A 27,253-nucleotide genomic window follows, 5' to 3' on the forward strand; every position below is an offset into this window, starting at 1 on the left:
TTTGAGTATCCTGAAAAAAAATTAGAGTAAGGTCTCACCCAAGTTTACAGGTCCAGTAGTCAACAAGAGCAAAACACAAAGCAACTGACTTGTAATTTCTATAAAGCACTTTAAATGTTTGTCCTGTAAAACCACCAAAATAATTTAAGAACAACAACAAATCCCAGGGGAGTTGACAAAAGTAAACTTTTGTACTGAAAGAATGTAGAAAGGTAAACTGAAACTGACTCCCTAGGGAAGGAAGATGACACTTTATTTTACTATTAATTCCAAACTTCTCATTCACAATTAGCATTTTATTATTTTATCTTTTAGACAGACTGCAACTTGAAACTCAAGCATCTTCCCAAATACTGAAGTTAACTGTTTTTGGTTTCCATTCTATGCCTTTTTGTTTTCCGTTAAACTTCTGGATCTAAAGGTTTAAAAAAAAAAAGGCAACAAACAAAAAGACAGCCTTTTGTTTGAAAGGGTACAACAATCAGGCACTCCACATCTAAAATTTGTTTTCACTTGTTGTCTTACACTTTTCTAATAAATGTCCCAAACTTAACAGCACTCTGATTCTCTTTCAAGTATTACACATAAAAGACCTTAGAAAAGGCCAGCAATGACCAAACTATAAATCTAAGTGTCCTGAAGACTACCAATCACTTTTCTTTTGGAAGGGATTTACAAAGAATGTGACTTCTATTACTAAACTAAAACATGAGCCACCATAAACTTTGTTTATTCCAGTTAAGCTATAAATATCAAAGTTAAGAGCAAGTATTTCAACAAATATGGCAAACCAATCTCAAAGCACGAACTTGGCTGATAAAATTAACACCACAGCACAATTTCAAAACTATAAGCAACTACCAAGAAAAAAAAAAAAAACCACCCAAACCGCACCCACTCTTATGTAAACTTTCGGAGTAAGCAAACTACTTTAGCCTCACCTTTGTTTTCACCTAGCGAACTCTTCAACATAAGACACAAACTGCAAAAAGATGAAAGATCCAGCTGTTGTCCCCGTAGGAAAAACAACTAAGAATTTAAGACATGTTAACGTATTTAAGTTACCAAGCTCAGGGCACTTCCCCAAGCTACAGCCATTTTAGATTCAGCCTTTCTTTTGAATTTCACGGGGGTGGGGAGAGGTAGATGTAAAACAGAAAAAAATCCTCACTAAAACACTTCAAGATCGACCAGCCTTTTTTGTTTCCAGGGAGGGAGGGGTCAGTAGGTGCTGGATAGACAATCTAAATCAACGAAAACACCTCGCTACCGGGGGAACCGGAATGCTGGGTACAGGGGTGGGGAGTTAAAGCTCTTCTTTTCCCCTCAGATACCCCACATTTGACTTACACGCTTTTTTCCCTTAGACTTTCCATCACTGGAAAACAAAAGCCCTTGGCTCTGATTTAAGAAGGAGAAAAAAACCCGTAAACCAAGCTATTCAACCACCAACAAGCCGGAACGCCTGGAGAGGAGCCAGAGAGCCGCAGGTGAGCGTTCCGACCCGAAGACCAAAGTTGAAGTAGGAGCGCTCCGGCAGAGTCGCGGCGACGCTCATGTGCAAAGCTCCACGCGCGGGGGAAGGTGCCCCGTCCGAACCACACGACCCGTGAGCTCTGCTCCCGGTCCCCGGCCCAACCTACACCCAACCACCTGTGTGAGAGCCTTCTTCAACTTGTTTCAACAGCCGGCCCGTCGTCAGGCACCGGGCGGAGCCCTGCGCCGGACCACTCAAGATCCCCTACCGCCCCATCGTCCGGAACTCCCACTCACCGGGCAGCGGCGGGGCTACAGCTAGGGACCAGTCGCGGCGTCTGAGGGCGCGTCCCCAGCTTCCTGATCCGGCAGAGGTGTAGAGTCCACAACCATAACAAAGCTCTTCCCAAAATGGCTGCCCGGCCCACACGGCCCAGGAGGGGCAGAGCGGGTGGAGGGGGAGGAGCGATGACCAGCCCGGCCCTCCCCTAACCTGACCCCGCCTCACACACGCCCACCCTCTCGCACCGCCCACAAGGGCGCACGCGCACGCGCGTGAGCCCTGTTCGGGTGACCCGCCTGACGCCCCAAGCTGCTAACGTTTAGCCGCGTGAACGGCGGTTATTCCCTGCCCTGCCCCCAGCTCCCTCCACTGCGGCTCGAGGCGGCGCATGGTCAACCCCCGCCCCTCTGCAGAGTTGAACACTCTGCCTTTCCTCGCGCCGCCTCAGAGGCGGAGACCAGCTGGGTTTGGTACTCCCCTTCACATCCCCTCTCCCGACACTAGGGCCTGGGCGCGTGTGAATGAGTGGGTGGGTATGTGTGTACCTGTTTTTCCCCGCCCCTTCATTCTGCACCCTCCCACACCCCACCTCTCGGCAAGCACGCATCTCCAAACTACCTCTACAAGTACTAACAAACCGGTTTCGTAGGCTCGTGTGTTTTCCGACCCCTTCCCACCTTCGGCTCCTTCCTTCCTTCACGTGCACGCGCCGTTAAGACTCCAGCCCCCAACGGGCCGCACGGCCGGGATCTGGAGGCCTGCGCGGCTGTTCCCGACGCGCTACCCGCTGGGAGTGGTAGTTCCGCCCGACCGCTGGCGACACGCCCCTGCCCCAGCGCTGGGCGGATTTCTGGCTGGAGCCTGCTCGTGTGCCAGGGCGGATAAGCTGTTTCTCCGGCCCAAAGTCTCATTGGGTATCGCACAACGGGAAGGGGTGGCGCTGCCATGGCAGAGAAGGAAATAAAAGTGAAAGCCTGTCACGACTAGGTGTTACTACTAGGAAGAATTCTCTGAGCCCATTCTGCACGGGAGGCTAAACCATGTGATGGTCGGCAACCAGGAAGCTAGACTACCTAGAATCCTGAGGAATGGAGGAACTGGCTAGCGTTCCTGTTGTTTTCAGATAAACGCGCAAATTGCCTGGTGTTTCCTTTGATAGACTGTGAAATGGAGGCCCAGAGAAGGGAAGGGACTTGCTCAAGGTCACAAAGCCCACAAACAAAAGTTAAAGCGGAGGGTGACAGAAGGAATCTAACTTCCGGGTCACCCTAAAGGCTCTTACCCTCACACCTTTCATGGAAATGAAAGTCCTGCCCCTTGTGCTATTTATTTCTTAACGAAGTTTCTGGTTACCAGCAGAGAAAATGAAGTGAAAACAGTTTTTTGTTTTTTTCTTAAATAGTATTAGTTCAGGACCTTAATGAGGCGTGAGATGTGCCCCGTCGCTCCTAGAAACCCTGTTGTTATGCAAAGTAAAAAATGAGTTCCAGAGACGGCAAGCAATTTGGCCAAGTCATACTTGGCCTAGACTCCAAATCGCTCCTACCTTCCTCCACCACCATCACTCTGAGATGGTTTCTGTAATGGTTGCACTCTACCTTCCCGAACTCTGCGAAGCAGATTCTGCTGGCTGGGAAACCTGGAATACAAAGGCAAGGACCGTTCAGGTACCCTACAGACTTCAAAAGCTGGCTTCCACTAGAACTAAGATTTTCCCCTGTAGGAACCAGTTAGCGCTGGTCAAGTCTGCACCCGGACTCAATTTTTTCGTTTCTCAGGAAGTGGGGAGGGTTGTCTAACCTCGCTTGCCGGAAGTGCTTTTCCGCAGTACCAAGCGGATCTTGCAGTTCAGCTTTCCACCTCCTCGCGCGACGCTGGCAAGTGAGTAGTAGGGCTGTTGTCACAGGTGCAGGTTGGGAAAGGGGGGCACCAAGGCTTCGGAGTAAACTGAAGCCGCGGGTACTATTGGGCAAAGTTTCCCGGGGATCTTTGCGTCCAGACTTCGTCGCCTTTTCTCTGATGTCTGCTCTAAGGCTTGCAGTTTGCAACTCTTTTATTTGGCGCAGTGGAAATATTGAGCGTTCTCACCCAAATTGAGCGGATTAACCCTTGGGTCTTTGTCCTTAACCCCCTCACCAGTTGCCGTCCCCGGCCTTTAGGCTGTCACTTTTCTGTTTCATACTCTTGAGCTGGAAAGCACATGTTACAGTGTCTAGGGAGCTTGGAAGGTTGAGGGAGCGTTGAGCTTTTTGAAATCCCTTACGAAGGTGATTTTGAACAAAGGTGAGTGTGTGGGCCCTGCAGGTATGTGTGTCTGGGAGTCAGTAGGTGGATGTGGGTGTCATCTAACATCTATTCAGAGACCCGGGATAACTTAACTCCCTACTTGCTTCCTTACACATACATACAGAATGAAGACATTGACGGGCTGGTATACAGGATTTCTTGAACCAGCCCTAATATCTGTAATCAAGAAATTAGTTCACTACGTTTTTAAATTAAGCAGCAACTTGGGTTTTAGATTTTTAGACACCTTATTCTTTTGGTTAAGAATGGGACTTATGTAAACATGACAGATCTGGATTCATAATATTCTCTCTCACTCAGCCACTTACTGGTTGCTTACATTGTGTAAGGTGGGAATAATAGCTAGTATTTTTTGAGTGCCTACTTTGTGTTAGGGACAGTTCTCAGCTTTTTACATGTATTAACTTACTTAATTTTTACAACGACCCTATGTAGTTATCATAAGCCTTTATAGGTGAGTGAACTGCACCATAGCCAGGTTAAATAATTTGTCCAAAGTCACATAGCTAAAACGTGGTGGAGCCAGGATTCCAAACCAGATTGTTTGACTCCAAAGTCTGCACTCTAACTTAACAGGTTATTACTGCTTTTCAGCACCAAGTTGATGAGGTTATTCAATAGTTACAGTAATTACATAGTTACAATGCCTGATTCACAGCTAACTGTATTGATTGCTACTATCATTACTTTAAGCTAAGTCCCAAAATAGATAACTAATAGACCATACAAGCTATGACTTTAACTGTTAAAGATAAGAAAGCTGGCACTTCAAGGAAGCAATTTACCCAAGGTCACACAGCTGGGAAATGATGGAGGCATTTGTAAAAATCCAGATCTGTTGTCTCTGTGCATTACTCTTTCTGTTACACCAAACAGCAAAAACTAAAAGAATGGTTCAGAGAAGAAAAGGATCTATTTACTTAATGTTACTGATTTTTTGAAAACATTAATTATTGTTTTCAAAGGAAACTGTTATATGGAAGAAAATATCCCGAATTACTACTTTTTAAAACTTATGTATAAAGTGAAGAAAATTAAATGACATCTTGTTTTGTACACAGCAACATGCTTCTGATTCAGATGCTCCACTGAGCTATAAAAATACATTAATCAGAACTGTGTGGCATCTTCCTAAGCAAGACTTTCAATGGGGCCCACCATGGTTCACTTCATCCAGAAGTTTTCTCGAGCATCTTCAAAGGTTTGTTTATTCAGCAAATATTTGAGCACTACTTTCCAGGCATTGCTTGGCTAGGCAATAGTGAAAAAGAAGACAAAAATCCTTATCCTCTTGTATTCTGGTTGATTGGGGAAAGAGTAAAATATAAATAAGTGAAATCTAATATGTCAAGTGGTAAGTGCTGTGGAGAACTATAGAGCAGGGAAGGGGGATAGGGACAGTAGACTTAAGGATTGCATTTATAAATAGGGTGGTCAGAAGTGAGGCAATGAGCCATGCAGGTACCTCAGGGAAGAACATTCTAGACAAAAAGGAAAAAAAAAGCCTCAAGATGGAATCATTCCTAGCATTTTGAGTAACCACCAAGATTCTTAAATAACTTTCATTTTTTTCTTTAATCCAACATTTTTTGAGTTAATGTTGATCTGCTTAACTGTTGAAGTATGGAATCTACTCACTAAAGCACAGAATCAGCAAGAGAGGTTATTGCTTTGGCCATGTACCATGAAAGGCACTGGGGATTTTTTTTTTTTAAGGCAAAGAAAAATATATGGTCCTGGCTCTCAAGTCTACTGAGACAGACAAGTAAACACATGATTTTAATTCACTGTGAGAATTATGATGCAAGTGTGTATATGGTACTTATAGGAGGATTACATCAGATTGGAGAAAACTTCAAGCCGAATTTTTAAAGATAAGTTCCCTAGATAGAAAAATGGTAATCTAGAATACTAGGCAGACCTATGTAGAAAGGCATGAAGCTATGAAAATTATGCAGTGTCTAAAGCTTAATTTTCTCTACATAAAATAGCATTTCCACAGTAATTAGTGCTGCTTCTTTTGCAATTTATAAATAGAAGAGGCAGTTTAGAATGCCAAAAACTAAAGACCTAGTCTTTAGCTCTTCCTCCTTCAGATATTTCTTTCTTGGGATAAGTTTAGTGGTAGGCCAAAATATATCACTGGTTTCTATTCAGTAGTGTCTTTTGCACGTTGTATAGCTGTTTAATAGTCTTTGCCAGCAATAATAACATCATCCTGTAGTCCAACCTTTCTTTAAGTTCGATGTGCTAACAGGAAGCAGGCGGTTTGTTTTTGCATTGTCTCAGATTGGGACTAAAACATTTGGTGATTTCCTTTTTTTAAATCTGTTTTTTGTCTTCTTGTTCTGTTTTCCCTATAGATGCTGAAGTACCCTTCCACAATCAGACTAGGAGCCAGAAGGAGAATAGAAACATTTTCTCTCAAGACATGCCTCCAGCAGAACTTTTCCCCTTTGTTTCCAAGGCCTTGGCTTGTCTCATCATTTCCAGTGTGTATGAGCAAGACACAATATTATCACACTTCCCCATGCAGCTTTAAGAAGAAGCAAGAGCAAGCAGTACTTCCAGCCAGGCCACCACAAACCATCAGTTACCTGCCTGACAGCCCGAAGCCAGCATTATACATAACTCTGGCAGGACTAATCCCCTTCATTGCTCCACCACTGGTCATGGTGATGACAAAGACTTATATTCCCATATTAGCTTTTACTCAGATGGCTTATGGAGCCAGTTTCCTATCTTTCTTGGGAGGGATCAGATGGGGTTTTACTCTGCCACAAGGTAGTCCAGCCAAACCAGACTTCCTCAATTTAGCTAATAGTACAGCTCCTGTTGTGTTTTCATGGCTTGCGTTCTTTGTTTCTGAAAGACTCAGTGAAGCTATAGTCACAGTAATAATAGGTTTGGGGATAGCATTACACACTGAACTTTTTCTCTTGCCACATTATCCCAATTGGTTCAAAGCCCTGAGGATAGTAGTCACTTTAGTGGCCTTTTTTTCATTTGTAATCACTTTACTAGTTAAAGATTTTTATCCAGAGAAGGGACCCAAGAAACTTAGGCAAGTAGAATAAATATAAAACTACTCTGTAGATGACGTTAGCATGTTGGCTAGAAGCCTTGTAAGGTTGTGTTTTGGCATCACCTTTTTCTACCTCTCCAGTTTAGCTCTTTTTTTCCCACCAGTGGTGATTTATTCCCAAATTATTTTTCATTTCTAGAAATCTTTATTTTATAAGGAATCACTGAGAAACAGCTTGAAAACCCTTAAGTCCTTTTCATGTTATATTAGGTTATAGTTCTCATTCAGTCTTTTTATGAACTTTATAGTCATCCACTTAAAAATTTCAATGTTTTAATTGTTTTGAAAAATGTAAATTAAAAGATGAAAAACCTTTGTGCTAGAGCCTTAGGATCATTGAAAACACACACACACACACCCCCTCAGAGGAAAACTTCGTATCCATGAGTGTCTGAAAAATAGGTGGCTCCAGTGTGGAGTTTTCATTGCAGTTGCCCCTGGGAATTGCGTTTCCAAGCTCTTTTTACCTGGCACAACCTAGTTATTTGAACTGAAAGGATCTGTGGCTCTAAAGTCAGTAGGGAGCAGTGTCACAAGGGAAAACTATGTTCAAAGAAAAGCTAGACACATTTTCCAGGTTTTACCAGGATATTTGGCAGAGTATAGATGCAACTTATCTCCAAACATAACACCAGCTGGTCAAAAATAGTTAAATAGTTAAAAGAATAAAGCCTCTAGGACATACAAACTAGGAAAAGTCAAGCTGGAGACATCTTAATGTTCTATCTAGTTTTGCATGTCAACTCACACAAAAGCTTTTTTATAACAGCAAAAGCAACACCTTGAATTCTAACTTTAAAACTTAGTCTTTTGAGATGCTTAGTCTCATAAAAAAGGAGAAACATTTTCAATGTTATAAGAATTTAAATCAGGAAATGGTATCATCTGGTATACGTTACCTTTGTATAAGTATTCAAATATTAGGTAACTTAAATTTTGTAAGTAAATTATATACATATAATTTTCACTTTAATGATTCTTGCTGTGGAAAGATCATAATCTAGAGTGGTAACTTGTTTACTTTGTTACACACCTGTTACAAGATTTTTTTATGAATTGTGTGTTCAAGTCCTAATCCACAGCATCTCAGAATGTGGCCTTACTTACAGATAGGGTCTTTACAGAGTTATCAGTAAGGTTAAAATGTGATTATAAGGGTAGGTTGTAATGTAATATTACTGGTGTTCTTATAATGGAAAATGTAGAGATAAACACATATACAGAGAGAATACCATGTGAACATGAAGATCTACATGACAAGGAGAGAAGCCTTGAACAGATCCCTCCTTAGCCCTCAGAAGGAACCAACTCCACCAACACCTTGATTTCAGACTTCAGGCCTCCAAAACTGTGAGACAATAAATTCTGTTGTTTCAGTTTCTGTGGTACTTTGTTAAAGCAGACCTAGCAAACAAATATAACACTATAGAGCTAGAGCTTGTTCTGATCATTAAGAAGCTTACCAGTTAAAAGCCTGTGGCTGAAATCACCACACAATCCTTCTTTATTAATGTAAAGAAAAGTTTACTACAGCCTGATACTGAAGGAAAGAAAGCTCATACTCTTCAGAAGATCCTTCTCAGATCCTACTCAGATTGTTTCAGTGAGGAAAATTACTTCTTTGCTTCTCTTAAATTACATGAGGACTGCACAAACTTAAAACTTTTCTCTGATCTCAATCTTTCAGAATAGGGGCAAGTCATATTTTTAGGCTACCTGCCCACTTTTTTTTTTTTTGGCCGTGCCACAAAGCATGCGGGATCTTAGTTCCCCAACCAGGGACTGAATCCGTGCCCCCTGTAGTGGAAGCTCTGAGTCCTAACCACTGGACCACCAGGGAATTCTCTACAGTGTGCGATTTTTAAGTACATTGGACAGGATATTTAGAAGTATATTGAATTGTTAAATATTTTGGAGGAAGATCACGTTAACAGTTGCTCAGAAAACAGAATTAAATGTAAAACTAAATGTGCAAGTCCCTAAAGTTGAAACACTAAAAATCATGGGCAATCCTACTACACTTTGATAATCCAGGAATGCTGCTAATAAACTAATTAGTAATACAGGAAAAAGCAAAGAAATCAAGATACTTTATTAGTACATTCTTTTTAAAACAATCTGTCATTACCTAGGAAATAAGCATATTTATAATTACTTATTTTCAGGCATCGTCTGGCCCTATTAGGCCCAAACACTGATTGTGTTGACTACATTTCTGCCACAGCAGTACAAAATGCCTCCCTTCATAGTGCCATTTTAGGTTGGCATCAGGCAATAATGAAAATTAAATGATAGGAAAATTCGTAAATCTCTTGAACCAGAATGCAGATTCTCTTTAACTAGAAATATTAAAGGCACATGAGTTACAGCTTAAATAGTTTACAAATTATCTTGATACTTCATTCCTTGACATTTTACAGATCCCAGCCAGGCATCTGTGACCCTTCAGACTTTCAGGGTACCCCAAAGAATGGGACACAGAGCTTTCTGTCTGCACTACGTAAGCTTTTCTTAATATATGCATATGGTTAAGTTATGAAGGAAAGTATCTTTGTGAGTCTATCCAAATATTTTGGATATGAGTGCTGCCTGAGTCTTTAATGCTTACCAAAGGTTCTCTATCTAAATAAGCCACTGATGCCTATAATATACTGGAGGATTGTCAGAAAAGGGGAAATCAGGGATATACAAATCAAATCCTGGAACAGCTAGGTAAACCTAAATGTGTAAGACCTTTAATATATATGGCTCCAACTGACTAGTAGAAATAATTTAAAAGTGATGATCATGTACACAAAGAATCTTCGTCTCAGAAATGGACAGAAAACAATTCTTTAGAATGCTTCTCAGGGAAAATGAGAAGTTTTGAGAAGCAGTTTTGGGTCAGAGGCCTTTCAGCGTACACTTATGAGTTAGTGTCTGTAAAAAGTTTTACAGGTACCTACAATTCCATCTTCTCCAAGCCAGGCAGCAGCTTTGCACTAAGCTCATATTTAGGCTTGCCCAAGTGTGAGTATGCTTTACAAAGCTTGATAATCTAATAAATTCCCTCTTCCCAAAGCTAAACGTATTTTTGGTGACTGTTTAGAAAAAGGTGCATTCAACCTGCTGGGCTCTATCACCCATTACATCATCCTATTGCAATAAAACACTGTCACTAAGAACCTCCTATTAATTCCTCACCTGCATTCCAACATCAAGACAAAACCATAAGTGAGCAAAAGCTTTTTTTATGCTGTTATCAACAGGTGAAAACTTATATATAAAAATAGCTAGATATTTCCCACATGTCCCTCCCAGTTTTCCTGATGTTAATAAAAAGTTTGGGACTAGTGAAAACTCCTGGAATAAAATAAAAGTAGGAAGTTGCTTCATTGGCTTTTCTCTGTAGGGTAAACTATGGCCATGGAAAATTGCACTCTGGATTGAATCATGAATGTATAGATATCTTTAAACTGTCTCACTGATATTCTTAAATCACACAATGGTCATGTTACAGCTTAACTGCACTGGAGAAGCAGCTAAAGGGACTATTTGCCAAGAAGCTTCTAGCAAATCATTTTTACAAATAGGACTCTACTCCTAATTGGACAATTCTAGAGCATAAACAGCATATCTACTGGTAAGCTTGGCAAATTTGTGTGAACTCTTTATTGATTTAGGATATATTCCATATTGCTTCTCACTCAAATTCTTAAAAAAAATCATTTTTTACTCATTTATCTACAAAATTCACAGAAAACTCAACAGATGAAAGGGTCCTATCACCAAACACAAGTGTGATTTGCAAAAGGTGAGATCCTGTATTTTCAAAATGTTTCCTGTGCTCTCTTACGCTTACTATTTCATAGTACAGCAACACCTCCTTCACAACGACTGGTGATCATGTTACCAATTTCTGTCCATGTATCTGAATGAGGGTTATAAACTTCAACTGAGTCCAAGGTACCTGGGGCCAAGAAATCGTGGCTGGAAGATCGACCTCCAGAAACATACAGAAGCCCGTTGACTGCCACAGCGCACATGCCTGCTCTAGGCACTTTCATTGAAGCAACTTCAACCCACTTTTCCTGGATAAGAGAAAAAAAGAAGTTAGCAGTGCCATAACATGGTAACAGAGAAAACTGCTGAGAAATTAGATACTCTGGTTCTTTTTTAAAATTTTTATTCTTTTAATATTTTTATTTATTTATTTATTTACGCTGTGCCAGGTCTTAATTTCGGCACACGGAGATCTTCGTTGCAGCACTCGAGATCTTTTAGTTGCGGCATGCGAACTCTTAGTTGTGGCATGCATGTGGGATCTAGTTCCCCGACCAGGGATGGAACCTGGGCCCCCTGCATTGGGAGTACTGAGTCTTACCCACTGGACCACCACGGAAATCCCTCTGGTTCTTTTTACATGTTTAAATTTCAAACTCACAATCCAGTCATATAAGTATATAAAACATTTTAAATTGAAGTTTAAAGTAGTGAATCTAGAGGAAAGTAATGAAAAATATATCTGTGATTAATTATAAATTATGGTCACCAGGAGATAATCTAGAAATTTACCAGAGAAGTCTGGAAGGACTTTTTAAAATCTTTAATATAATAGGTCTTATAAATCTCCAAGAGAACAATACAGTAAACAACACTGGCCAAATTTATTTGAACATGGATTCCTTTTTTCAAGGACCATCTAGTGCAGTTAGTAATGTGCAAAACATATATTCAGAAAGGTAGTACAGATCAGGGATTGGAAACTAGGGCCTATTTTTGTAAGCCTACAAACTAAGAATGATCTTTCCATATTAAAAGGTTATTTAAGGGACTTCCCTGGTGGTCCAGTGGCTAAGACTCCGTGCTCCCAATGCAGGGGGCCCGGGTTTGATCCCTGGTCAGTGAACTAGATCCTAAATGCCGCAACTAAGAGTTCACATGCTGCAACTAAAATCCCATGTGCCACAACTAAAGAACCTGCATGCCGCAACTAAAGATCCCGCATGCTGCAACATCTCACATGTAGCAACGATGATCCCACGTGCCGCAACTAAGACCCAACGCAGCCAAATAAATAAATAAATAAATAAATAAATAATTTAAAAAACGGTTTATTAAAAAAAAACAATATGGAAAAAGAAGAGATTGTATGTGGCCCCCAAGGCCTAAAATGTTTACTATCCGGCCTTTTAATAGAAAGTTTGCTAACTCCTGTTATGCATTATTCACTGAAGAAATTTCAATAAGCTGCTATATCCAAAATGACTGTAAAGTCTTACTCCAGGGAAAATGTCTATACCCAGAAAACAGGAAAGCTAATAAAGGTCCTGAGAAGTAAGAGAGAAAAGAAAAAGTTTCCAGATTAAAAAAAAAGAATCTGAAAATAAAGCATATGATGAACAAAGTTTATAAAGTCATAAAAGATGAAAAAAGATTATTCATCAGTGCTAGAGAGTGAACTTTCTGAGGAGAGCAACTTAATGAGCTTTACATCCCAGTACCCAGTATAGAACCAGCACATTATAGATGCTGATCTGAACTTAAATGAAATTCTGAAATACTAACACCAGGGACAATCCTTTGAAATTGAAGGACCGTATTAAACTTGAAGGTTATTTGATTATATGAAATTACAGAATACATCACAAAGTTTTCACAGCTGAAAAAATACTCATTTTAAAAGATAGATATATTCACAAAAATATCTATAGCTGGTTAAGATAAATCAGGATGTTGGGTTTATGTTTATCATTAGGGAGAGCTAACCTTTGCTCCCCTACAAAAATGGCTCTGGACAAGAAGAGTAAGGGAATCATGGGGCTCATTCAGTAATGTTTATCTTTCATTTCTATCAGTGTATTAACTACAATTTGCTTTTTATTTTGAGTCCCCTCAAAATAAACTCTGTAAAACCAGAAACATGTTTTATATTATCTTTAGGGTTTGAATCTATAATGTAGGACTTTAGTAGACAGTAAATAACAATAACATTTCAGATTTATGCATGAAAAACCAAGGTAACATTACTGATAAGCACTTAACTTTGAAATGAAAATCTATTCATTTTTAGCCATATAGAAACATTAGCAAGAGAATGTGCCCTCAGAAAGTTCACTTTCTCTATTCCCCCCATATAATAGAGACCACTTAGAAAGTGAAAGGAACCTGAAATATCACCAAAGTTTGAAACTTGTCACACATGAGAATCAAAATTATGCTTTACAACAAAACAAAAATTATACTTTTGCCATTTCTATTCAAGATTATACTGGAGGGTCTAGCCAGGGCAATTAGAAAAGAAAATGAAATAAAAGCCATCCAGACTGGAAAGGAAAAAATAAAATGATCTCTAATTATAGATGACATGATCTTGTACATAGAAAATCCTAAGGAATCCACAAAAACATATTAGAGTACAAGTGCTGCAAGGTTTTAGGATATAAAATGAATATACAAAAATTGATCAAATTATTTTACACTAGGAATGAAAAAAGCTGAACATGAAATTAAGAAAATTCAATTTACAATAGCATCAAACATAATAAAATATTTAGGAATAAGTTTAACCAACAAAATGCAGGATACTGAAAACTATAAAACACTGTTGAAACAAATTGAAGAAGACCTAAATAAATGGAAAGACATCCCATGTTCAAGATGAAAAGACCTAATATTGTTAAGATGGCAATACTCCCCAGATTGATCTCAGATTCAATGTGATCCCTATCAAAACACTGCTGGCTTCTTGGTAGAAACTGACAAGCTGATCCTAAAATTCATATGGAATTCAAGGGACCCAGAACAGCCAAACCAACTTTTTTTTTTTTTTTTTTTTGTGGCACGCGGGCCTCTCACTGCTGTGGCCTCTCCCGTTGTGGAGCACAGGCTCCGGACGTGCAGGCTTAGCGGCCATGGCTCACGGGCCCAGCCGCTCCGTGGCATGTGGGATCTTCCCGGACCGGGGCACGAACCCGTGTCCCCTGTTTACCAATTAAGGAACCCTTAATTTGTAAACAAGTCAGTGGTTAACCTGAGGACTGGTGTCTAAAGTGAGGGGCAGTCTTGTGGGACTGAGCCCTTAACCTGTGGGATAGTTAGTGTCAGAACTGAACTGGCTTGTAGGACACCCAGTTGGTGGTGTCCACAGAGAATTGGAGAAGAGCTTGGTGTGGAAAACCCACACATTCGGTGTCAAAATATTGTGAGCAAAGAAACAGTTTTCCTTTAGAGGAGTTGTAAGCTTAACAATTCTCAGAGCTCACACAAGACTGGATGATATTCTAGTTGTTGTTTTTTTATATCTTTATTGGAGTATAATTGCTTTACAATGTTGTATTATTTTCTGCTGTACAACAAAGTGAATCAGCTATATGTATCCATATATCTCCATATCCCCTCCCTCTTGTGCCTCCCTCCCACCCTCTCTATCCCAACCCTCTAGGTCATCAAAAAGCATCGAGCTGATCTCCCTGTGCTATGCCGCAGCTTCCCACTAGCCATCCATTTTACACTTGGTAGTGTATATATGTCAATGTTACTCTCTTATTTTGTCCCCGCTTCCCCTTCCCCCTCAGGGTCCTCAAGTCCATTCTCTACATCTGCGTCTTTATGATATTCTAGTTTTGACAAGCCAAAATGAAGAGACCTTGTTGAACAGCTAGGGCATACAGTAGAGAGTCAAGAAAGGCCATACCTCAGTGGTAGGGCTAAACTATACCTAAAAGACCTAGATCTTCTAGACCTTTCCTACAAAGCTTAAAAACAAGTCTCAAATAAATCAATCTTATTTGCAAATAATTTAACTGCCTATCAAAACTAAACTCAACACTTATTATAGGAAGAAGACAAAATCCAAATACTCAACAACATAACATTTACAATGTCCAACATCCAATCAGTTACTAGAAATGTGGAAAAGCAAAAACACTCTGACTTAAACCAGGAAGAAAAATTTCAACAGATACAGATCCAAAAATGACAAGATAATAGAATTAGCAGACAAGAACTTTAAAACAGACATCATAAATATATTCAAGGATCTAAAAGAAAACATGAAAATGATGAGGAGAGAAATGGAAGACATTTAAAAAGCAACAACCAAAAAGATCTTCTAGAGCTAAAAAATATAATATCTGAAATGAAAATTTTCCTAAATGGAATTAGACACTGCAAATTAAAAGTTTAGACATTGATTTTTTTTTAAATGGTTGATGTCCTTGTGTTTTTTTTTTATTTTTTATTTTTATTAGTTTCTGCTTTATAACAAAGTGAATCAGTCATACATATACATCTGTTCCCACATCCCTTCCCTCATGCATCTCCCTTCCTCCCACCCTCCCCATCCCACCCCTCCAGGCAGTCACAAAGCACCCAGCTGATCTCCCTGTGCTCTGCGGCTGCTTCCCACTATCTATCTACCTTACGTTTTAGACATTGATTAATGAACTTGAAGACACAGCAAGAGAAACTATCCAAACTGAAGCACAGAGAACAAAGTTTCAGTTATGCAGGATGACTAAGTTCTAGCAATCTAATGTACAGCATAGTGACTATAGTTAATAATACTATATATATATATATATATATATATATATATTTTTTTTTTTTTTTTTTGTGGTACGCGGGCCTCTCACTGTTGTGGCCTCTCCCGTTGTGGAGTACAGGCTCCAGACGTGCAGGCTCAGCGGCCATGGCTCACAGGCCTAGCCGCTCTGCGGCATGTGGGATCTTCCCGGATCGGGGCACGACCCCTGTCTCCTGCATTGGCAGGCGGACTCTCAACCACTGTGCCACCAGGGAAGCCCCTATATTGTATACTTGGAATTTACTAAGAAGGCCGATCTTAAGTGCTCTCACCACACACATAAAAAAAAAGGAAAAGGGAGCTATGTGAGTTGATGGGTATGTTAATTAGCTTGATTGTGATAATCATTTCACAGTGTATACATATAGCAAAACATCACACTGTACACCTCAAAATCATACAATTTTTATTTGTCAATTATACCTCAGTAAAGCTGTAAAACAAAACCAACAAAAACAAACTGAAGTACAGAGAGAAAAAGGATGGGAAAAAATTAACAGAGCCTCAGTGACCTATGGGGCAATATCAAGTGGCCTTACATGCATGTTACTTAAGTCCCAGAAAGACAGCAGGAGAATATTTGAAGAAATAAGGAGGAAAACATTCCAATCTGATGGAAACTATAATTCCACAGATTCAAGAAGTTCAATGAATTCCAAGCAGGTTAAACACCAAAATCCAACAAGACATACCATATTCAAATTACTGGAAGCCCATGATAAAGAGAAAAATCTTAAAAACTGTCAAAGAGGGACTTCCCTGATGGCCCAGTGGTTAAGAATCCATCTTGCAATGCAGGGGACACCAGTTCGATCCCTGGTGGAACTAAGAGCCCACATGCCACAGGGCAACTAAGCCCGCGCATAGCAACTACTGAGCCTGGGCATCACAACTAGAAAGAAGCCCGCGCACTACAATGAAAAGCCCACATGCCACAACTAAGACCCGATACAGCCAAAAAATAAATAAATATTAAAAAAAAAACTGTCAAAGGAAAAAAAAGACATTACATACATGGGGGAACAAGGATAAGAATGACTACTGACTTCTCATCAGAAACAATGCAAGAAGTAACACAACATTGTAAATCAACTATATTCCATTAAAAATTATTTTTAAAAAAGGGGCTTCCCTGGTGGCGCAGTGGTTGGGAGTCCACCTGCCGATGCAGGGGACACGGGTTTGTTCCCCGGTCTGGGAGGATCCCACATGCCGCAGAGCGGCTGGGCCTGTGAGCCATGGCTGCTGAGAACTGCGCGTCCGGAGCCTGTGCTCCACAACGGGAGAGGCCACAACAGTGAGAGGCCCGCATACCGCAAAAAAAAAAAAAAAAAAAAAAAAAAATATATATATATATATAAAAAAGAAACAATGCAAGAAGATAAGTAAACAACAATGTTAAGTGATGGGGGAATAAAAGAACAACCTAAAATTCTATACTCAGCAAAATATCTCTCAAAAATGATGGTAGAAAAATGGTTTCAGAAAATGAAAGCTTAGAGAATCACTGCCAGCAGACCAGCACGAAAAGAAATATTAAAGGAAGTTCTTCAAGCTAAAAGAAAATGATATGAGATAGAAACTTAGTTGTACACAATGACTAGAACTAGAAATGGTAAATATATGCATAACTATGAAATATTTTCTCATTAAAATTTACTTATATATAATTGACTGTTTAAGCAAATATAACAACAACATATTGTGGGGTCTACTAAATATATAGTAGTAAAATGTACAATAGCACAAAGGATGGAAGGGAGAAATGTAAGTATGTTTTTGTAAGTTTCTTACATTAAAAGTGAAGTGCAGGACTTCCCTGGTGGTGCAGTGGTTAAGAATCCACCTGCCAATGCAGGGGACATGGGTTCAAGCCCTGGTCTGGGAAGATCCCACATGCCGCAGAGCAACTAAGTCTGTGCGCCACAACTACTGAGCCTGAGCTCTAGAGCCCACGAGCCACAACTACTGAGCCCGCGTGCCACAGCTACTGAAGCCCGTGCACCTAGAGCCCGTGCTCCGCAACAAGAGAAGCCATCACAATGAGAAGCCCGCGCACCACAACAAAGAGTAGCCCCTGCTCGCTGCAACTAGAGAAAGCCCATGCACAGTAATGAAGACTCAATGCAGCCAAAAATAAATAAATAAATAAATACATACATACATTAAAATTCTTTAAAAAAAAAGTGAAGTGGTAAATCATTAGAGAAATGCAAATCAAAACCACAATGAGGTATCACCTCATACCAGTCAGAATGGCCATCATCAAAAAATCTACAAACAATAAATGCTGCAGAGGGTGTGGGGAAAAGGGAACCTTCTTGCACTGTTGGTGGGAATGTAAATTGATATAGCCACTATGGAGAACAGTATGGAGGTTCCTTAAAAAACTAAAAATAGAACTACCATACGACCCAGCAATCCCACTACTGGGCATATACCCTGAGAAAACCATAATTCAAAAAGATACATGTACCACAGTGTTCACTGCAGCACTATTTACAATGGCCATGACATGAAAGCAACCTAAATATCCATTGACAGATGAATGGATAAAGAAGATGTGGTACATATATACAATGGAATATTACTCAGCCATAAAAAGGAACAAAATTCAGTCATTTGTAGTGAGGTGGATGGACTTAGAGTCTGTCATACAGAGTGAAGTAAATCAGAAAGAGAAAAAATACCGTATGCTAACACATATATATGGAACCTAGAAAAATGGTACTGATGAACCTAGTGGCCAGGCAGGAATAGAGACACAGATGTAGAGAACGGACTTGTGGACACAGGGTGGGAAGGGTAAGCTGGGACGAATTGAGAGAGTAGCATTGACACATATACACTACCAACTGTAAAATAGACAGTGGGAAGCTGCTGTATAGCACAGCAAGATCAGGTTGGTGCTATGTGACAACCTAGAGGGGTGGGATGGGGAGGGTGGGAGGAAGGCTCAAGAGGGAGGGGATATATGTATACATATAGCTGATTCACTTTGTTGTATAGCAGAAGCTAACACAACACTGTCAAGCAATTATTTATTTATTTATTATTATTATTATTTTTTGTGGTATGCGGGCCTCTCACTGTTGTGGCCTCTCCCGTTGCGGAGCACAGGCTCCGGATGTGCAGGCTCAGCGGCCATGGCTCACGGGCCCAGCCGCTCCGCGGTATGTGGGATCTTCCCGGACCGGGGAACGAACCTGTGTCCCCTGCATTGGCAGGCGGACTCTCAACCACTGCACCACCAGGGAAGACCTGTAAAGCAATTATAATCCAATATAGATGTAAAAAAAAAAAAAAGTGAACTGGTATGATATTATTTGAATGTAGATGTAATGTGTTAAAATACCTATTATATATAATGCAAACCCAAAAGCAACCACTAAGAAAAAGGGTGAAGAGATATAGTTAATTGGACAAAAGAAATAAAATGGAATACTAAAACAATAACAATATAAAGACAGAAAAGGGGACTTCTCTGGTTGTCCAGTGGTTAAGACTCTGTGCTTCCACTGCAGGGGGTGTGGGTTCGATCCCTGCTTGGGGAACTAGATCCCAACATGCCGTGTGGTGCAGCCAAAAAAAAAAAAGACAGAAAAGAGGAAAAAACAAGGATGGATTGTGTAAATAGAAAAGCAGCAAAATAAGAGTCTAAAAACCAACTGTATCTATAATTACATTATATATAAATAGTAAAAATTCTAAGGACCCCATTTGAAAGTCAGAGATTGTCAAATTGTAGGAAAAAACAGACCACAACTATGTGTTATCTTACAAGAGATGTAGTTTTTAAAGACATAGATTTAAAGTAGAAGGAAAGAAAAAGATATACAATGCAAATACTGATCAAAAGATAGCTTGGCTACCTTAATATCAGACAAAATAGACTTCAGAGCAAAGAATACTGCCAGAGATAAAGAAAAACATTTCATGGCTATAAAAAGATCCATTCAGGGCTTCCCTGGTGGCGCAGTGGTTGAGAGCCCGCCTGCCGATGCAGGGGACATGGGTTCGTGCCCCGGTCCGGGAAGATCCCACATGCCGCGGAGCAGCTGGGCCCGTGAGCCATGGCTGCTAAGCCTGTGCGTCCGGAGCCTGTGCTCCGCAACGGGAGAGGCCACAACAGTGAGAGGCCCGCGTACCGCAAAAAAAAAAAAAAAAGATCCATTCATCAAGAAGATATAATAATCAATGTATACACATTTAATAACGGAGATTCAAAATATGTGAAGCAAAACCTGACGGGAATGAAAGGAGAAACAGGCAAATCCATAATTACAGATAGAGATTTCAACACTTCTTCCTTAGTAATTGATAAAACAATTGAACAAATTAGAAAAACTAGGGAAGAGAATTCCCTGGCAGTCCAGTGGTTAGGACTCTGCACTTCCATTGCAGGGTGCATGGGTTCAATCCCTGGTCAGGGAACTAAGATCCCACAAGCCTCACCGTGTGGCCAAAAAAAAAAAAGAAAGACTAGAAAAGACCTGAATGCTAACCAACTTGACCTAACTGACATTTATAGAACACTCTTCTCAACAACAGCAGAATACAAATTCTTTTCAGGTGCATGTGAAACATTTACCAAGACAGAAATCACATAAAATATGCTCTTTGATCACAGTAGAATTATATTAAAGCAATAACATAAAGATATCTAGAGAATCCCCAAATATTTGGAAATTAAATAAAATACTTGTAACAACTCATTGGTCAGAGAAGAAATTACCAGGGAAATTAAAAGCTATTTTGAGGAACTTCCCTGGTGGTCCAGTGATAAAGAATCCGCCTTCCAATGCAGGGGACGTGGGTTCGATCCCTCGTCAGGGAACTAGGATTCCACATGCTGCAGGGCAACTAAGCCCACGCACCACAACTACTGAGCTCATGCGCCTCAACTAGAGAGTCCGTGTGCTGCAACTAAGACCCAACGCAGCCAAAAATAAATTAAAAAAAAAAAAAAAAAAAAAGCTATTTTGAGGTAGATGCTAACTAAAATACAATATATCAAAATGTGTGGGATGCAGTTAAAGCAGTGCTTGAAAACAATTTAGAGCTTTAAAGATTTATATTCTAGAAAAAGAAAGGTCTAAAAATCAATCATCTGAGTTTCTACTTTAAGAATCTAGAAAAAGGAGAGCAAATTGAACCCAAAAGAAATAGAAGAAAGGAAAGAAATAGTAATAATAACAGAAATCAATGAAATAGAAGATGGACAATCAATGACACCAAAAGTTGATTCTTTGAAAAGAAAAAAAAAGAGGGAAAAAACCTATAAATAATATCATGAATGAAAGAATACACAGCACTACAGATCTTACAGACATTAAAAGAGTAACAGGACACTAAACAATTGAAATCATCCAACCTACATCTTCAAAGGAATATTTTTCTACAGTGTGAAGAGCATCTTGTGTCTCATTCCACCCTCCAATAGAATAGATGCAGTCGTTGAGTGCAGCCACCCCGAGATATGCTCTTCTGGTTCCCATTGGAGGAAGTGGGGACCAACGCTTGGAAAGTGGATCATAAACTTCAAAAGAACGAAGCTCTATTCCTTCATTGCTGATGCCCCCAATCACATAAATTAAACCTGGAAATGGAATATTTTTGCTCAGATGCTATAGAAAATAGGATACAAACAATTATAAAAAGTAATAATTGTGATTTAAGTTTGCTATCTGATATTATACTTAATGCAGGGCTTACAATATTCTTTCAAGAGAGAAAATTGACTTCTGTCTAGTTTATCACAGCTCTCATTTAAGCATGTTACAAAGAACTAGGGGTATGAATTTAAAGTGACATTGAATTTTCAAAGAACTTAATGATACTGTAACAAAACAATTTGTCAGACAAGGATTTCCGATCTTATTGTTTGCTTAATGATCTCAAGTTCCAGATCCACTGCTACCACATATAGGTAAAAAACGATGGGGAGAAGGATTTGTTCCCCCTTAAAAACTGCCATACACTTAAACTGGGAATGACATGACCCTGTTGGTGACAACCTAATGGTTGCTCAGATGGACAAAATGAATTTAAATTAGAATAGTTTATGGCTAGATTAAGGTATCAGATACTGTACAGTAGACTGTAATTCACAGAGTTCCTTATTAAATTTAACTTGAAAATAATGCTTCTGACAATCAACAATTATTTTTTTTTGAGTGTTACTGTTGTTCCTAGAGGTCTAAAGTGAGAAGTTATAAGGAATGGCATTTTTAAAAAATTTATTTATTTGGCTGCACAGGGTCTTAGTTGCGGCACACAGGATCTTTGTTGCCGCGTGTGGGATCTTTGTTGCGGCATGCGGGATCTTTAGTTTCAGCATGCGGAATCTAGTTCCCTGACCGGGGACTGAACCCATGCCCCCTGCATTGGGAGTGCAGAGTCTTAACCACTGGACCACCAGGGAATTCCCAAGGAATGGCATTTTAAGAAACATGAGCTAAATGTTAGTAAACTTGGGTTCTAGCTCCAGCTTTGCTAGTAACCAACTATGAGAAAAGACAACTCACAGCCTCCTGATCTTCAGCTTCCTCATCTAAAAATAAAGGGGTTGAAATAGAGAATCTCCAAGACGCCTCTCTAGCTCTATGATTTTAGATGGGAAGATAAAAATAATAAATAAAAAACAATTAGAGAACATTATAATATTAAGCAATAGAACATAGTCTGCACCATGTAATTTGAGAATTTAGCTGCTAGCAGAAATCTGAGAAGGTACTCAAAAGGCAGAAAGAATTTCAGCTGGGAACAGAGCAGGCTGAATTGTCACATAACAATGGGCAGACTGCTTCCTACTCTACAGGTACATGTAAATCTGTTCTCCAATTCTGGACAGAGAATCAGGTTCTATTTGAGAGTGCTTATTAATTACCTCTCACTGTATAATAGTCAATTACAATTAAAATAGCATCTGTATACCACTTTAATATGTAGTACAACATTTTTCAAATCTGTGATAGCATTGTGTGTGTACTGAATCACAATGTACTCTATAAAAAAACACTGAAGAAGCCTATGACACTACGAAGATTGTTTTTGATAATCTCTCCCTACGTAGAAATATATACTAAGGCCTACAAGGGAGAGAAAATAACAATAATGGATGACAGTTCAAATGCTTATTTTGCTAATTAGGTATTTTTGCCCATCTGGAATTCTTAAGTCTAGCTTTGTTTATTTTGAAAAAAAATGATTATTTTGGCAATACAGAAATAAAGATATAAGAGGTTTAAAAATATAAGAGATTAGAAGCAGAATTTCCACACTGTTAGTGTCAATTATTCAAAACTAACAGACATAAAATATACTTTTGTGAAAATAAAGCCTCAAGCTCAGTTTTTAAAAAATATATATTTTCAGGAAAAATATTTTATAAAGCAATTACCTTGCATTTCACAACACCCAAAGTAGTAGCGTGACATAGCCATGTTGCCAACTACTTCCCATTTATTTTCATCGGGATCAAATCGTTCAATGGTGTTCCCTATCTCAGCTCCAACCCAACCACCTGAAACCAAACAGAAAAATATTATTTTTGGAATAAAGGAATTTTATTTATGAAAAACAGCTTAGAGGGACCTCCCTGGTGGTCCAGTGGTTAAGAATCCGCCTTCTAATGCAGGGGATGCTGGTTCGATCCCTGGTCGGGGAACTAAGATCCCACATGCCGCGGGGCAACTAAGCTTGCATGCTCTAGAGCCCACGCGCTATAGCTAGAGAGAAGCCTGCTGGACTAACGGAAGAGCCCGCGCACTGCAACGAAAAGATCCCACATGCCACAGCGAAGGTTCCACGTGCCGCAACTAAGACCCGATGTAGCCAAATAAATAAATAAATATTTAAAAAGAAAAACACCTTAGAAAACATCTAATCTGACAACTTTATATTATGGATGATTATCATATGGACCAGAGAGGTTATCTGTCCAAAATCACATGAAAAGTTAGAATTTGATTGTAAGTAGAACTTGGGTCTTTTAACTCTCTGCCTAGGTTTCACAAGAGATTTTTTTTTTTTTTTTTTAAATATTTGGCTGCGTTGGGTCTTTGTTGCTGTGCGTGGGCTTTCTCTAGTTGCAGTGAGCAGGGTCTACTCTTCATTGCGGTGCACGGGCTTCTCATTGCAGTGGTTTCTCTTGTTGTGGAGCATGGCCTCTAGGTGCACAGGCTTCAGTAGTTGTGGCACGTGGGCTCAGTAGTTGTGGCGCACAGACTTAGTTGCTCTGTGGCATGTGGGATCTTCCCAGACCAGGGCTCGAACCCGTGTCCCCTGCACTGGCAGGAGGGTTCTTAACTACTGCGCCACCAGGGAAACCCTCACAAGAGATTTTAAAAAAATAAAACAAAACAAAACAAAAAACTTCAATCTATTGCATAGGAAATATGGTACTTTGCAAAACAACTTTTTGAAACAACATCTGTGTATTCAGAATGGTTATCCTAACCATGAAATTTAACTAGTCAGCTAAAATGCTCCCCTAGACATCTCATCTATATTTTATGTCCATCTCCTTATAAGAATTCCATACTTGACAATATCTCCCAAGTAATATAATTTTGAGAATAAGAACTTTTTTTTTTTTTTTTTGCGGTACGCAGGCCTCTCACTGTTGTGACCTCTCCCGTTGCGAAGCACAGGCTCCGGACGCGCAGGCTCAGCGGCCATGGCTCACGGGCCTAGCCGCTCCGCGGCATGTGGGATCTTCCCAGACCGGGGCACGAACCTGTGTCCCCTGCATAGGCAGGTGGACTCTCAACCACTGCACCACCAGGGAAGCCCAAGAATAAGAACTTTTAAAGCTAAAAAGACACAAGTTTCTTATGGGAGGGAAGGAAAATTTCTAAAGTAAGCAGAATTTGACTAAGAATTTAAATAATATTAGGTATCCTTAAATTGGAGAGTATAATTACCCAAAGCATAGATAGCCCCATAACACACACACACTCCCAAGCCACAGCGGGGGTGATTCATTGAAGCTACAGTTGTCCACTGTTTAGTAACTGGATCATAGCATTCAGTACAGTCAAAAATCATTGAATCCTTTTCACCTGAGTTAAATAAAAGAGACACATATGAGAAGATTTAGTAATATTAATACCCTAGAACCACAATACAATATTCAGCAGCATTCTGTGTTGTCAGAAATACAATTATTATGTCTGATTTTATACTATTATTTAAAATTTATTTGCCCACCAAGTGTTATTTTGAATCCATAACACTGTCATTGATTAAAGCTCACTTAATGAAGCAAAGTGGGCTATTATCTATTTCTAATTCTACCACCCAAACAATCCATGTAATTTTTGAGGATACAATTTGCATTTTAACACTTCTATATTTTCATAGTTCAGATAGCTGGCTCTGCTACAATTTGAGTTTTAATACAATGCTTATCTAGCAACAAATAGAAAATGAAAAAAACATTTTTAGATACCACTTAAAATAGAATTTTAAAATATACTATACCTAGGAGTAAATCTAATTAAAGATTTATAAGAACTTTATGGATATAATTTATAAATTTTATTTAGATAAAGCTTTAAATTAAGGAATATCTAAATAAATGAAGAGATGTATCATGTTGACGAGTTACAAGTGTCAATGTAAAGATGATTATTCCCAAAATGATTTATAGATTTAACGAAATCCCAGTTTTTAAAAAACCCTTTCTTTCTTTTTTATCGTATTTAAGTACACATAACATAAAATGTACCATGTAAACCATTTTTAAGAATACAGTTCAGTGATGTTAAACACATTCATATTGTTGTACAGCCATCACAACCATCCGTTCCCATAATCCTTTTCATCTTGTAAAACTGAAACTCTATACCCATTAAACAATAATTCCCCATTCTCTCCTTCGCCAGCCCCTGGCAACGACCATTATACTTTCTGTCTTTTTGGTTTTGACTACTCCAAGTATCTCATATAAGTGGAATCATACATTATTATTTTTTAAAACAGATTTGATGAACTAATTCTAACTTTTATATGGAAGTATGAAAGACCTAGAATAGCCAAGCATTCCCAAAAAGAATAATAAGGAAAGAGAAAATGCCCTATTAAATAAGCCTATCAGACTTAAAATAGAGCTTTAATAATTAAGATAAGAATAAATAGAGAGACCAGTGGGAAAGAAAGGAAATTCTAGAAACAGATCCACACATATATGATTACTTGGTATTTGACATAGTTTGCATGACAGAGCAGTGGGGAAACAAAGGCGCTGGGAATTGGTTATATATATGGGGGGAAAAATGAAACTGGTTCCTTACTAATACTATCCGTAAAAATTCAATTACAGGTGAATTACAGACATAAAAGTAAATGGCAAAACTATAAAATTTTAGAAAACAATAAAGGTATATATCCTCATGACTTTCGAGTAGACAAAGGATTTCTTTAAAAAGATATAAGAAATACTAACCATAAAGGGAAAAAAATAATAGAGTTGGCTACATTAAAATGAAAAACACTCATTTAACAAAAGATACCATAAAAAGAGTAAAAGATGAAGCAGAGGAGTAGGAAAATATATTTGCAGCACATATAATCTTATGAGGGCCTAGAATCCTGATGTATACGAAACCCTTACTGTGCAGAAAAGAGTCACCATAAGGCCTAAAACTGCCTATGGTTAGAAAGGCTTGCTCGTAAGGTTGACCCTTACCTGGAGTCTGGGAACATGGCTAGTAAAAAGTTCCCTACACTCATACAAAATTTTCCCTAAATGATAACAGTGGCTTTTTGCAGTGGTGAAAATGTTCTGGAATTAGTGGTGATGGTTGCACAATTTTGTGAATATACTAAAAACCACTGAACTGTACACTTCAATGGTGAATTTTATGATATGTGAATTATATCTTAATTTTTTAATATAATACTTAGAATATTAACCCAGATATGAATGTATCTAAAAGGAAATAAACTATTGACTGTGATTATCTCTGGGTGGTATGATTACAGTATGGGTGATTTTTATTTTCTTTCTCATATGCTTCAGGTTTACCAAATTTTCTACAGCAAATCTGAATTACTTTGATAAAAAACATTTATTTAAAAATTATATATTAAGTAATATGTTAAGATAATAATGTTTATAGTATTAATAATGGCTAGTAAAGTCATAGCAGTTTTGACGGACTCCCATTTGTACTTCGGTGGTATCAGGAAAGGGGATACATGTATATGGAAGTGTCGCAAAGGACACGGTGACCCTAGGTTAAACAGGAGAGAGTTCACGCAATGCAACTGCTGAAATGTACATAAAAAGAACTATTAGAGTTTTAGCCAAAGATTATATAGAGTTATAGTCTTTATACTGACAGATGGTTATTGCTCAAAACTCTAATTTCTTTGTTAGGATTTTCAGATGCACCATGACACTTATTGATTTAATAAACAGTTTTTGAGTGATGCTTATGTTCCCTCCAAAAGATAAAAATCAAATATTCCCTATATCTCTCTCATTTTAAACTGATGGTATCATAGTTGGAAAATAATAATATGATTG

The 27,253-nt window shown here is 39.0% G+C and overlaps 3 protein-coding genes across 4 annotated transcripts in view; 1 reads left to right on the forward strand and 2 right to left on the reverse strand.

Moving 5' to 3' along the window:
• Positions 1-1,558, reverse strand: part of GPBP1L1 (GC-rich promoter binding protein 1 like 1) — a gene marked incomplete at its 5' end in the record, with an annotated part of 58,282 nt that extends 56,724 nt beyond the window's left edge. The window contains one exon of the mRNA XM_079720692.1: positions 1,454-1,558. Within this exon, the coding sequence (XP_079576818.1) occupies positions 1,454-1,558 (105 nt within the window). The remainder of the gene's footprint in view (positions 1-1,453) is intronic.
• A 3,655-nt stretch (positions 1,559-5,213) lies between these two features.
• Positions 5,214-7,143, forward strand: TMEM69 (transmembrane protein 69; the record flags this gene model as incomplete). The annotated part of the gene is made up of 2 exons (XM_079696941.1): positions 5,214-5,267; positions 6,430-7,143. The coding sequence occupies 2 exons, from the start codon at positions 5,214-5,216 to the stop codon at positions 7,141-7,143; spliced, it is 768 nt and encodes a 255-aa protein (XP_079553067.1).
• Positions 7,144-10,996: 3,853 nt separating this feature from the next.
• Positions 10,997-27,253, reverse strand: part of IPP (intracisternal A particle-promoted polypeptide) — a gene marked incomplete at both ends in the record, with an annotated part of 31,605 nt that continues 15,348 nt past the window's right edge. For both annotated transcript variants that reach the window (XM_079696456.1, XM_079696455.1), the window contains 4 exons: positions 10,997-11,221; positions 21,096-21,316; positions 23,120-23,242; positions 24,645-24,782. In XM_079696456.1, coding sequence (XP_079552582.1) covers positions 10,997-11,221; positions 21,096-21,316; positions 23,120-23,242; positions 24,645-24,782 — 707 coding nt within the window. The remainder of the gene's footprint in view (positions 11,222-21,095; positions 21,317-23,119; positions 23,243-24,644; positions 24,783-27,253) is intronic.

Source organism: Hyperoodon ampullatus, assembly GCF_949752795.1.
Source record: "Hyperoodon ampullatus genome assembly, chromosome: 2".
Classification (NCBI taxonomy): Eukaryota; Metazoa; Chordata; class Mammalia; order Artiodactyla; family Ziphiidae; genus Hyperoodon; species Hyperoodon ampullatus.